The sequence below is a fragment of the Pristiophorus japonicus genome, chromosome 19 (genome assembly GCF_044704955.1).
Source record: "Pristiophorus japonicus isolate sPriJap1 chromosome 19, sPriJap1.hap1, whole genome shotgun sequence".
In the NCBI taxonomy this organism is placed as follows: Eukaryota; Metazoa; Chordata; class Chondrichthyes; family Pristiophoridae; genus Pristiophorus; species Pristiophorus japonicus.
In genome coordinates, this window is record NC_091995.1 from 3535927 (window position 1) to 3548531 (window position 12605).

Sequence of the window (12605 nt, forward strand, 5' to 3'; positions counted from 1 at the left end):
TGGAGTGTAGTCACTGTTGTAATGTGGGAAACGCAGCAGCCCATTTACGCACAGCAAGCTCCCACACACAGCAATGTGATAATGAGCAGGTAATCTGCTTTTGTCTGTTGATTGAGGGATAAATATTGGCCCCAGGACACCGGGGAGAACTCTCCCCCCCCCCCCCCTGCTCTCATTCGCAATAGTGCCCTGGGCCTTTCACCTGAGGGAGCAGACGGGGCCTGGGTTTAACGTCTCGCCCCAAAAGACGGCCCCTCCGACAGTGCAGCGCTCCCTCAGCACTGCCCCTCCGACAGTGCGGCGCTCCCTCAGCACTGCCCCTCCGACAGTGCGGCGCTCCCTCAGCACTGCCCCTCCGACAGTGCCGGCGCTCCCTCAGCACTGCCCCTCCGACAGTGCGGCGCTCCCTCAGCACTGCCCCTCCGACAGTGCGGCGCTCCCTCAGCACTGCCCCTCCGACAGTGCGGCGCTCCCTCAGCACTGCCCCTCCGACAGTGCGGCGCTCCCTCAGCACTGCCCCTCCGACAGTGCGGCGCTCCCTCAGCACGCACTGGGAGTGCCAGTCTGGGTTATGAGCTCAAGTCTCTGGAGTGGGACTTGATCCCACAACCTTCTGACTCAGAGGCGGGTGTGCTGCCCACTGAGCCATTTACACTGGGGCGGGAAGAGCATAAGAAATAGAAACATAGACAATAGGTGCAGGAGTAGGCCATTCGGCCCTTCGAGCCTGCACCACCATTCAATAAGATCATGGCTGATCATTCCCTCAGTACCCCTTTCCTGCTTTCTTTCCAAATAGGAGCAGGAGTAGGCCATACGGCCCCTCGAGCCTGCTCCGCCATTTAATACGATCATGGCTGATCCGATCATGGACTCAGCTCCACTTCCCTGCCCGCTCCCCATAACCCCTTATTCCCTTATCGGTTAAGAAACTGTCTATCTCTGTCTTAAATTTATTCAATGTCCCGGCTTCCACAGCTCTCTGAGGCAGCGAATTCCACAGATTTACAACCCTCTGAGAAGAAATTCCTCATCAGTTTTAAATGCACGGCCCCTTATTCTAAGACCATGCCCCCTAGTTCTAGTCTCCCCCATCAGTGGAAACATCCTCTCTGCATCCACCTTGTCAAGCCCCCTCATAATCTGATACGTTTCGATAAGATCACCTCTCATTCTTCTGAATTCCAATGAGTAGAGGCCCAACCTCCTCAACCTTTCCTCATAAGTCAACCCCTTCATCCCCGGAATCAACCGAGTGAACCCAGTATCTGCGATAGCCCACCCTCGGGATAGTTCGGTCTCTTCCCTGAGTCCTCGGTTGTATCATCGCCCGGTGCCCCCCTCTCTCCGCAGGGAATCGCGAGGATTCGGGGGGTGGCAGAGCGAATTGCCAGCCTGCAGCGGGAGTGTGGTTTGCAGGAGTCGATCGAGGACTTTGTGGACCAGTTCAAGTTCGGTCTGGTGGAAGTGGTCTACGAGTGGGCCCGAGGCTTGGTGAGTATCCACTTTCTCAGTCTTTATCATCATCATAGGCAGTCCCTCGGAATCGAGGAAGACTTGCTTCCACTCTTAAAATGAGTCCTGAGGTGGCTGAACAGTCCAATACAGGAACCACAGTCCCTGTCACAGGTGGGACAGATAGTCGTTGAGGGAAGGGGAGGGTGGGACAGGTTTGCCGCACGCTCCTTCCGCTGCCTGCGCTTGCTTTCTGCATGCTCTCGTCGACGAGACTCGAGGTGCTCAGCGCCCTCCCGGATGCACTTCCTCCACTGAGGGCGGACTGGTCTTTGGCCCAGGGACTCCCAGGTGTCGGTGGGGATGTTGCACTTTATCAGGGAGGCTTTGAGGGTGTCCCCTGTAACGTTTCCTCTGTCCACCTTTGGCTCGTTTGCCGTGAAGGAGTTCCGAGTAGAGCGCTTGCTTTGGGAGTCTCGTGTCTGGGGCATGCGGACAATGTGGCCTGCCCAGCGGAGCTGTTTGGGCGAACTATGAGGTTGCTGGCTGTGGAGGGAAGATCTCCAGAGGAGGCGAGGTCAGTGAGGGTCTGAGAAACGATGGCTTGATGTTCGTCAGTGGGGTCATGGTCCAGGGGGAGTTAGGAGGAGATGTCAGAGAGCTGGCGATTAGCCTCTGCAAGGTAGAGGTCGGTTCGCCAAACAACAACAGCGTCATCCTTGTCAGCAGGTTTGATGACAAAGTTGGATCTGGGAGAGCGAAGGGATGCAAGTTCAGAGAGAGGTAGGTTGGGCTGAGAGAGGGGAGCAGAGAAATTGAGACGGCTGATGTCCCGTCGGCAGTTTGCAATGAAAAAATCTAGAGAGGATAAGAGACCAGAGGGAGGGGTTCAGGTAGAGCGAGAATTCTGAAAACGATAGGAAAAACATAAGGACAAAGTATTATTTAAATGGTGATGGCTTGTGAAGTGTCGATGTACAGAGGGACCTGGGTGTCCTTGTACACCAGTCATTGAAAGCAAACCTGCAGGTGCAGCAAGCAGTTAGGGGCAAATGGTACGTTGGCCTTCATTGCAAGAGGGTTTGAGTACAGGAGCAAGGATGTCTCACTCCAGTTATACAGGGCCTTGGTGAGACCACACCTGGAGTATTGTGTGCAGTTTTGGTCTCCTTACCTAAGAAAGGATTATACTTGTCACAGAGGGAGTGCAGCGAAGGTTCACCAGACTGATTCCTGGGATGGCAGGACTGTGGTATGAGGAGAGATTGGGTCGACTGGGCCTGTATTCACTAGAGTTTAGAAGAATGAGAGGGGATCTCATTGAAAGGTATAAAATTCTGACGGGGTTGGACAGACTGGATGCGGGGAGGATGTTTCCCCGGGGCTGGGAAGTCTAGAACAAGGGGTCACAGTCTCAGGATACGGGGTAGGAAATTTAGGACCGAGATGAGGAGAAATGTTTTCACTCAGAGGGTGTGAACCTGTGGAATTCTCTACCACAGAAGGCTGTGGAGGCCAAGTCACTGAATATATTTAAGAGGGAGATAGGTAGATTTCTAGACACAAAAGACATCAAGGGGTATGGGGAGAAAGCGGGAATATGGTGTTGAGATATAGGATCAGCCATGATCATATTGAATGGTGGTGCAGGCTCGAAGGGCCGAATGGCCTACTACTGATCCTAGTTTCTATAACGGCCAGAATCCGCAGTACTTTGCTTTTGTACAGTCCAATTAGGAGCTTGCTGGAGTTTTCCCAGAATTTCCCATTATTTTTTACTTGTTCCCAGGATATGGGCGTCACTGACAAGGCCGGCATTTATTGCCCATCCCTAATTGCCCCTTGAGAAGGTGGTGGTGAGCCGCCTTCTTGAACCGCTGCAGTCCGTGTGGTGAAGGTGCTCCCACAGTGCTGTTAGGGAGGGAGTTCCAGGACCTTGACCCAGCGACGATGAAGGAACGGCCGATGTATTTCCAAGTCGGGATGGTGTGTGACTGGGAGGGGAACGTGGAGGAGGTGGTGTTCCCATGGACCTGCTGCCCTTGTCCTTCTAGGGGGTAGAGGTCGCGGGTTTGGGAGGTGCTGCCGAAGAAGCCTTGGCGAGTTGCTGCAGTGTATCTTGAAGACCGTAGAATCATAGAAGTTTACAGCACAGAAGGAGGCCATTTCGGCCCATCGTGTCCTTGCCGGCCAACAAGAGGCTTATCCAGCCTAATCCCAATTTTATAGAATCATAGAAAATAGGTGCAGGAGTAGGCCATTCGGCCCTTCTAGCCTGCACCGCCATTCAATATGATCATGGCTGATCATTCACCTCAGTACCCCTTTCCTGCTTTCTCTCCATACCCCTTGATCCCTTTAGCCGTAAGGGCCGTATCTAACTCCCTTTTGAATATATCCAATGAACTGACCTCAACAACTCTCTGCGGCAGGGAATGCCACAGGTTAACAACTCTCTGAGTGAAAAAGTTTCTCCTCATCTCGGTCCTAAATGGCCGACCTCTTATCCTTAGACTGTGACCCCTGGTTCTGGACTTCCCCAACATTGGGAACATTCTTCCTGCACCTAACCTGTCCAATCTCATTAGAATTTTATATGTTTCTATGAGGCTCTCGGTCCGTAGCCCTGTGGGTTACGGCACTTCAGGTGCACATCCAGGTACTTGTTAAATGTGGTGAGGGTTTCTGCCTCTACCACCCTTTCAGGCTGTGAGTTCCAGACCCCCACCACCCTCTGGGTGAAGACATTTCCCGTCAAATCCCCTCTAAACCTCACCCCAATTACTTTAAATCTATGCCCCCTGGTTGTTGACCCCTCTGCTGAGAAATAGGTCCTTCCTGTCCACTCTATCCAGGCCCCTCATATTATTTTATACACCTCAATCAGGTCTCCCCTCAGCCTCCTCTTCCAATGAAAACAAACCAAGCCTATCCAATCTTTCCTCATAGCTAAAATTCTCCAGTCCAGGCAACCTCCTTATAAATCTCCCCTGCACCCTCTCCAGTGCAATCACATCTTTCCTGTAATGTGGTGACCAGAACTGCACGCAGTACTCCAGCTGTGTCCTAACCAGTGTTTTATACAGTTCAAGCATAACCCCCCTGCTCTTGTATTCTATACCTCGGATAATAAAGGTAAGTATTCCATATGCCTTCTCAACCACCTTATCGACCTGGCCTGCTACCTTCAGGGATCTGTGGACCTGCACTCCAAGTTCCCTTTGTTCCCCTTCACTTCTCACTGTGTATTAATGTGTATTCCCTTGCCTTGTTAGCCCTCCCCAAATGTATTACCTCACAGTCCTCCAGATTGAATTCCTCTTTCCACTGTTCTGTCCACCTGACCAGGTCATTGATATCTTCCTGCAGTCTACAGATTTTGTCACCATTAACATAGAAACATAGAAAATAGGTGCAGGATTAGGCCAATCAGCCCTTCGAGCCTGTGCCACCATTCAATAAGATCATGGCTGATCACTCCCAGGTCCCTTTGTTCCTTTACACTTCCACAGATGTCACACACTGCAGCCAGGGTGCGCCGGTGGTGGAGGGAGTGAATGTTTTAGGTAGTGGACGAGGTGCCAGTCAAGTGGGGGCTGCTTTGTCCTGGATGGTGTCGAGCTTCTCGAGTGTTGTTGGAGCTGCACTCATCCCGGCAAGTGGAGAGAATCCCATCACACTCCTGACTTGGGCCTTGTAGATGGTGTAAATGCTTTGGGAAGGGGGAATGATCTCCAGGAGGTAACGCGGGGTCCGAGTGAAAGTGGGAAAGGATGGAGCTGGCCTTGGGAACTCCACCACGAGCAGTGGGACTCGTGGGTTCATATTCACACGTCCATGAAGATAGCGGGGCAAGTTGACAAGGTGGTTAAGAAAGCTTGTGGGATATTTGGCTTTGTAAATAAGAACATCAGAAATAGGAGCAGGAGTCGGCCATACGGCCCCTCGAGCCTGCTCCACCATTCAATACGATCATGGCTGATCCGATCATGGACTCAGCTCCACTTCCCTGCCCGCTCCCCATAACCCCTTATCCCCTTATCGGTTAAGAAACTGTCTATCTCTGTCTGAAATTTATTCAATGTCCCGGCTTCCACAGCTCTCTGAGGCAGCGAATTCCACAGATTTACAACCCTCTGAGAGAAGAAATTCCTCCTCATCTCAGTTTTAAATGGGCAGCCCCTTATTCTAAGATCATGCCCCCTAGTTCTAGTCTCCCCCATCAGTGGAAACATCCTCTCTGCATCCACCTTGTCAAGCCCCCTCATAATCTTATACGTTTCGATAAGATCACCTCTCATTCTTCTTAATTCCAATGAGTAGAGGCCCAACCTACTCAACCTTTCCTCATAAGTCAACCCCCTCATCCCCGGAATCAGCCGAGTGAACCTTCTCTGAACTGCCTCCAAAGCAAGTATATCCTTTCGTAAATATGGAAACCAAAACTGCACGCAGTATTCCAGGTGTGGCCTCACCAATACCCTGTATAACTGGAGCAAGACTTCCCTGCTTTTATACTCCATCCCCTTTGCAATAAAGGCCAAGATACCATTGGCCTTCCTGATCACTTGCTGTACCTGCATACTATCCTTTTGTGTTTCATGTACCAGGTCCCGCTGTACTGCAGCACTTTACAATCTTTCTCCATTTAAATAATAACTTGCTCTTTGATTTTTTTCTGCCAAAGTGCATGACCTCACACTTTGAATTCCAAAACATGGAAGTTATGTTAAACCCTTTAGAAATCACTGGTTACACCTCAGCCAAAGATGTGTTGAATTGAATTGTGGGCCCCACACTCGAGGAAGACCAGGGTGCTTCAAGCCTTGGAGAGGGTACAGAGGAGAGCGGTACCAGGGATGAGGAACCTCAGTTACATGGAGAGACTGCAGAAGCTGGGGTTGTTGTCCTCAGAGCAGAGAAGGTCAAGGAGAGATTTAACAGAGGTGTTCAAAACTATTAACTGTGCAGATAGCAGTTAACGGATACGATGTGGTTGGTATCACGGAGAAATGGCTCCAGGGTGACCAAGGCTGGGAACTCAACATCCAGGGGTGTTCAACATTTAGGAAGGACAGACAGAAAGGAAAAGGAGGTGGGGTGGCATTGCTGGTTAATGAGGAAATTAATGCAATTGTAAGGAAAGACATTGGATTGGATGATGTGGAATTGGTATGGGTGGAGCTACGGAATACCAAGGGGCAGAAAACGCTAGTGGGAGTTGTGTACAGACCTCCAAACAGTAGTAGTGATGTTGGGGAGGGTATCAAACAGGAAATTAGGGGTGCATGCATTAAAGGTGCAGCAGTTATCATGGGTGACTTTAATATGCACATAGATTGGGCTAACCAAACTGGAAACAATACGGTGGAGGAGGATTTCCTGGAGTGCATTGGGGATGGTTTTCTAGACCAATATGTCAAGGAACCAACTAGGATGGAATCCATCTTAGACTGGGTGTTGTGTAATGAGAGAGGATTAATTAGCAATCTCGTTGTGCGAGGCCCCTTGGGGAAGAGTGACCATAATATGGTGGAATTCTACATTAGGATGGAGAATGAAACAGTTAATTCAGAGACCATGGTCCAGAACTTAAAGAAGGGTAACTTTGAAGGTATGAGGCGTGAATTGGCTAGGATAGATTGGCATGATAGTTAAGAATGATACTTAAGGGGTTGACTGTGGATGGGCAATGGCAGACATTTAGAGACCGCATTGATGAACTAGAACAATTGTACATTCCTGACTGGTGTAAAAATAAAAAAGGGAAGGTGGCTCAACCGTGGCTATCAAGGGAAATCAGGGATAGTATTAAAGCCAAGGAAGTGGCATACAAATTGGCCAGAAATAGCAGCGAACCCGGGGACTGGGAGAAATTTAGAACTCAGCAGAGGAGGACAAAGGGATTGATTAGGGCCGGGAAAATACAGTACGAGAGGAAGCTTGCAGGGAACATTAAGACGGACTGCAAAAGCTTCTATAGATATGTAAAGAGAAAAAGGTTAGTAAAGACAAACGTAGGTCCCCTGCAGTCAGAATCAGGGGAAGTCAAAACTGGGAACAAAGAAATGGCAGACCAATTGAACAAGTACTTTGGTTCGGTATTCACTAAGGAGGACACAAATAACCTTCCTTATAAAAGGGGTCAGAGGGTCTAGTAAGAAGGAGAAACTGAAGGAAATCCTTATTAGTCAGGAAATTGTGTTGGGGAAATTGATGGGATTGAAGGCCGATAAAACCCCAGGGCCTGATGGACTGCATCCCAGAGTACTTAAGGAGGTGGCCTTGGAAATAGCGGATGCATTGACAGTCATTTTCCAACATTCCATAGACTCTGGATCAGTTCCTATGGTGTGGAGGGTAGCCAATGTAACCCCACTTTTTAAAAAAGGAGGGAGAGAGAAAACAGGGAATTATAGACCGGTCAGCCTGACCTTAGTAGTGGGTAAAATGATGGAATCAATTATTAAGGATGCCATAGCAACGCATTTGGAAAGAGGTGACATGATAGGTCCAAGTCAGCATGGATTTGTGAAGGGGAAATCATGCTTGACAAATCTTCTGGAATTTTTTGAGGATGTTTCCAGTAGAGTGGACAAGGGAGAACCAGTTGATGTGGTATATTTGGACTTTCAGAAGGCTTTCGACAAGGTCCCACACAAGAGATTAATGTGCAAAGTTAAAGCACATGGGATTGGGGGTAGTGTGCTGACGTGGATTGAGAACTGGTTGTCAGACAGGAAGCAAAGAGTAGGAGTAAATGGGTACTTTTCAGAATGGCAGGCAGTGACTAGTGGGGTACCGCAAGGTTCTGTGCTGGGGCCCCAGCTGTTTACACTGTACATTAATGATTTAGACAAGGGGATTAAATGTAGTATCTCCAAATTTGCGGATGACACTAAGTTGGGTGGCAGTGTGAGCTGCGAGGAGGATGCTATAAGGCTGCAGAGCGACTTGGATAGGTTAGGTGAGTGGGCAAATGCATGGCAGATGAAGCATAATGTGGATAAATGTGAGGTTATCCACTTTGGTGGTAAAAACAGAGAGACAGAATATTATCTGAATGGTGACAGATTAGGAAAAGGGAAGGTGCAACGAGACCTGGGTGTCATGGTACATCAGTCATTGAAGGTTGGCATGCAGGTACAGCAGGTGGTTAAGAAAGCAAATGGCATGTTGGCCTTCATAGCGAGGGGATTTGAGTACACGGGCAGGGAGGTGTTGCTACAGTTGTACAGGGCCTTGGTGAGGCCACACCTGGAGTATTGTGTATAGTTTTGGTCTCCTAACTTGAGGAAGGACATTCTTGCTATTGAGGGAGTGCAGCGAACATTCACCAGACTGATTCCCGGGATGACGGGACTGACATCTCAAGAAAGACTGGATCAACTGGGCTTGTATTCACTGGAGTTCAGAAGGATGAGAGGGGATCTCATAGAAATGTTTAAAATTCTGACTGGTTTAGACAGGTTAGATGCAGGAAGAATGTTCCCAATGTTGGGGAAGTCCAGAACCAGGGGGTCACAGTCTAAGGATAAGGGGTAAGCCATTTAGGACCGAGTTGAGGAGAAACTTCTTCACCCAGAGAGTGGTGAACCTGTGGAATTCTCTACCACAGAAAGTTGTTGAGGCCAATTCACTAAATATATTCAAAAGGGAGTTAGATGAGGTCCTTACTACTCGGGGGATCAAGGGGTATGGTGAGAAAGCAGGAATGGGGTACTGAAGTTGCATGTTCAGCCATGAACTCATTGAATGGCGGTGCAGGCTCGAAGGGCCGAATGGCCTACTCCTGTACCTATTTTCTATGTTTCTATGAGAGGTTTGAAGACCATCAGAAATAGGAGCAGGAGTAGGCCACATGGCCCCTTGAGCCTACTCCACCATTTATTACGATCAAGGCTGATTATCGACCTCAACTCCACTTTCCCGTCCAATCTCCATATCGCTTGATTCCCTTAATATCCAAAAAGACCGATTTCTGTCCTGAATATACTGATACAAAGATGTTTCTTCTCAATTCCCTGTTGAATTTTTGGGTGACCATCTTATATTGATGGCTTCTAGTTATGCTCTTCCTCACAAGTGGAAACACTCTCTCTCTATCCACTCTGTCAAAACCTTTCATCATTTTAAAGACCTCTATTAGGTCACCCCTCAGCCTTCTGTTTTCCCAAGAGAAACGAGACCTAGCCTGTTCATCCTTCCCTGATTTATACCCTCTGGTATCATCCTTGTAAATCTTCTCTGCACCCTCTCCAGTGCACTAATGTCCTTTTTATAATACGGCGACCAGAACTGTACGCAGTGCTCCACGTGTGGTCTAATCAAGGGTTGATCCAGGTTTAGCATAACTTCCCTACTTTTCAATTCTATCCCTCCAGAAATAAACCCCAGTGCTTGGTTTGTTTGTTTTTTTCTTTATCTGTGTTAGTTCTGCGCTCCTCTAATTCTGCCCTCCTGACCATCCCTGATTATAATCGCTCCACCATCGGTGGCCGTGCCTTCAGCTGCCTGGGCCCCAAGCTCTGGAACTCCCTCCCTAAACCTCTCCACCTCACTTTCCTCCTTCAAGACGCAGGGATCAGTGCTGGGACCCCAACTATTTACAATCTATATTAACGACTTGGAAGAAGGGACCGAGTGTAACGTAGCCAAATTTGCTGACAATAAAAAGATGGGAGGGAAAGCAATGTGTGAGGAGGACACAAAAAATCTGCAAAAGGACATAGACAGGCTAAGTGGGTGGGCAAAAATTTGGCGGATGGAGTATAATGTTGGAAAGTGTGAGGTTATGCACTTTGGCAGAAAAAAATCAAAGAGCAAGTTATTATTTAAATGGAGAAAGATTGCAAAGTGCTGCAGTACAGCGGGACCTGGGGTTACTTGTGCATGAAACACAAAAGGTTAGTATGCAGGTACAGCAATTGATCAGGAAGGCCAATGGAATCTTGGCCTTTATTGCAAAGGGGATGGAGTATAAAAGCAGGGAAGCCTTGCTACTGTTATACAGGGTATTGGTGAGGCCACACCTGGAATACTGCGTGCAGTTTTGGTTTCCATATTTACGAAAGGATATACTTGCTTTGGAGGCAGTTCAGAGAAGGTTCACTCGGTTGATTCCGGGGATGAGGGGGTTGACTTATGAGGAAAGGTTGAGGAGGTTGGGCCTCTACTCATTAGAATTCAGAAGAATGAGAGGTGATCTTATCGAAATGTATAAGATTATGAGGGGGCTTGACTAGGTGGATGCAGAGAGGATGTTTCCACTGATGGGGGAGACTAGAACTAGGGGGCATGGTCTTAGAATAAGGGGCCGCCCATTTAAAACTGAGATGAGGAGAAATTTCTTCTGAGGGTTGTAAATCTGTGGAATTCGCTGCCTCAGAGAGCTGTGGAAGCTGAGACATTGAATAAATTTAAGGCGGAGATAGACAGTTTCTTAACCGATAAGGGAATAAGGCGTACACCAGACTGATTCCTGGGATGGCAGGACTGTCTGAGGAGAGATTGGGTCGACTGGGCCTGTATTCACTGGAGTTTAGAAGAATGAGAGGGGATCTCATTGAAAGGTATAAAATTCTGACGGGGTTGGATAGACTGGATGCGGGGAGGATGGTTCCCCGGGGCTGGGAAGTCTAGAACAAGGGGTCACAGTCTCAGGATACGGGGCAGGAAATTTAGGACCGAGATGAGGAGAAATGTTTTCACTCGGAGGGTGGTGAACCTGTGGAATTCTCTACCACAGAAGGCTGTGGAGGCCAAGTCACTGAATATATTTAAGAGGGAGGTAGATAGATCTCTAGACACAAAAGGCATCAAGGGGTATGGGGAGAAAGCGAGAATATGGTGTTGAGATAGAGGATCAGCCATGATCATATTGAATGGCGGTGCAGGCTCGAGGGGCCGAATGGCCTACTCCTGCTCCTAGTTTCGATGTTATGGGGAGCGGGCAGGGAAGTGGAGCTGAGTCCATGATCAGATTGGCCATGATAGTATTAAATGGCGGAGCAGGCTCGAGGGCCAGTATAGCCGACTCCTGCTCCTATTTCTTATGTTCTTATTAAACCTCCCTCTTTGACCAAGCTGTTGGTCACCTGCCCTAATTTCTGATGCGGCTGGGTGTCAGAATTATCTGCTTTGTCTGCTAACACGGCTGTGAAGCCTCTTGGGGACGTTTTACTATGTTAAAGGTGCTACATAAATGGAAGTTGTTGTTGTGGCTGTGTTGCAACTTGTGAGAACTGAACCTTTCCCTGTTTGTTCCCAGCCCTTTGCCGAGATCACCCGACTCACCGATGTCCAGGAGGGCATCATCGTGCGGTGCATCCAGCGGCTGAACGAGACCTGCCGTGACGTGCGCAACGCGGCCCGCATCATCGGCGACCCCACGCTCAACGCCAAGATGGAGCAGGCCTCCAACCTCATCAAACGGGACATTGTGTTCGCCGCCAGCCTCTACACCCAGTGACGGCCTCCCCCAGCCAAGCCCACAGGGGACCTGCGCGTGGCGACCTCGGCCGCCTCCTGTAATATAAATAAACCCTCGAGCAAGATCCCGTGTCTTTATTACAAGAGCTGTGGGGCACAAGAGGTTACTGCTCCAGCTAAAGGTTCACGGGGTTGGGGGTAATATGTTCGCGTGGATAGAGGATTGGCTAACTAACAGAGAACAGAGAGTCGGGATAAATGGTGCATTCTCTGGTTTATCAATCAGTAACTAGTGGGGTGCCGCAGGGATCAGTGCTGGGACACCAACTATTTACAATCTATATGAACAACTTGGAAGACAGGACCTAGAGTAACATGTAGCCAAGTTTGCTGGCGATACAAAGTTGGGAGGAAAAGCAGGAGCGGGGGAGGGTGGGGCGTAAGAGGTTACTGCACACACTAAAAGTTCCCGGGGTTGGGGGTAATCATCATCATAGGCAGTCCCTCTGAATCGGGGAAGATTTGCTTCCACTCGAAGAATGAGTCCTCAGGTGGCTGAACAATCCGAACAGTCACCGAGCTCATGGTCTACAGGGCTGTAGTGATACCCGCCCTCCTGTATGGCTCAGAGACATGGACCATGTACAGTAGACACCTCAAGTCGCTGGAGAAATATCACCAACGTTGTCTCCAAAAGATCCTGCAAGTCCCCCGGGAGG

The 12605-nt window shown here is 49.1% G+C and overlaps 1 protein-coding gene across 1 annotated transcript in view; it reads left to right on the forward strand.

The window, feature by feature from the left end:
• The window catches only part of LOC139230625 (complement C2-like), a 91546-nt gene extending 79535 nt beyond the window's left edge, over nt 1-12011 (forward strand). Inside the window, exons 12-13 of the mRNA XM_070862441.1 lie at nt 1354-1494; nt 11726-12011. Of these exons, the coding sequence (XP_070718542.1) occupies nt 1354-1494; nt 11726-11926 (342 nt within the window). The 3' untranslated portion in view covers nt 11927-12011. The remainder of the gene's footprint in view (nt 1-1353; nt 1495-11725) is intronic.
• The last annotated feature ends 594 nt before the right edge of the window (nt 12012-12605 follow it).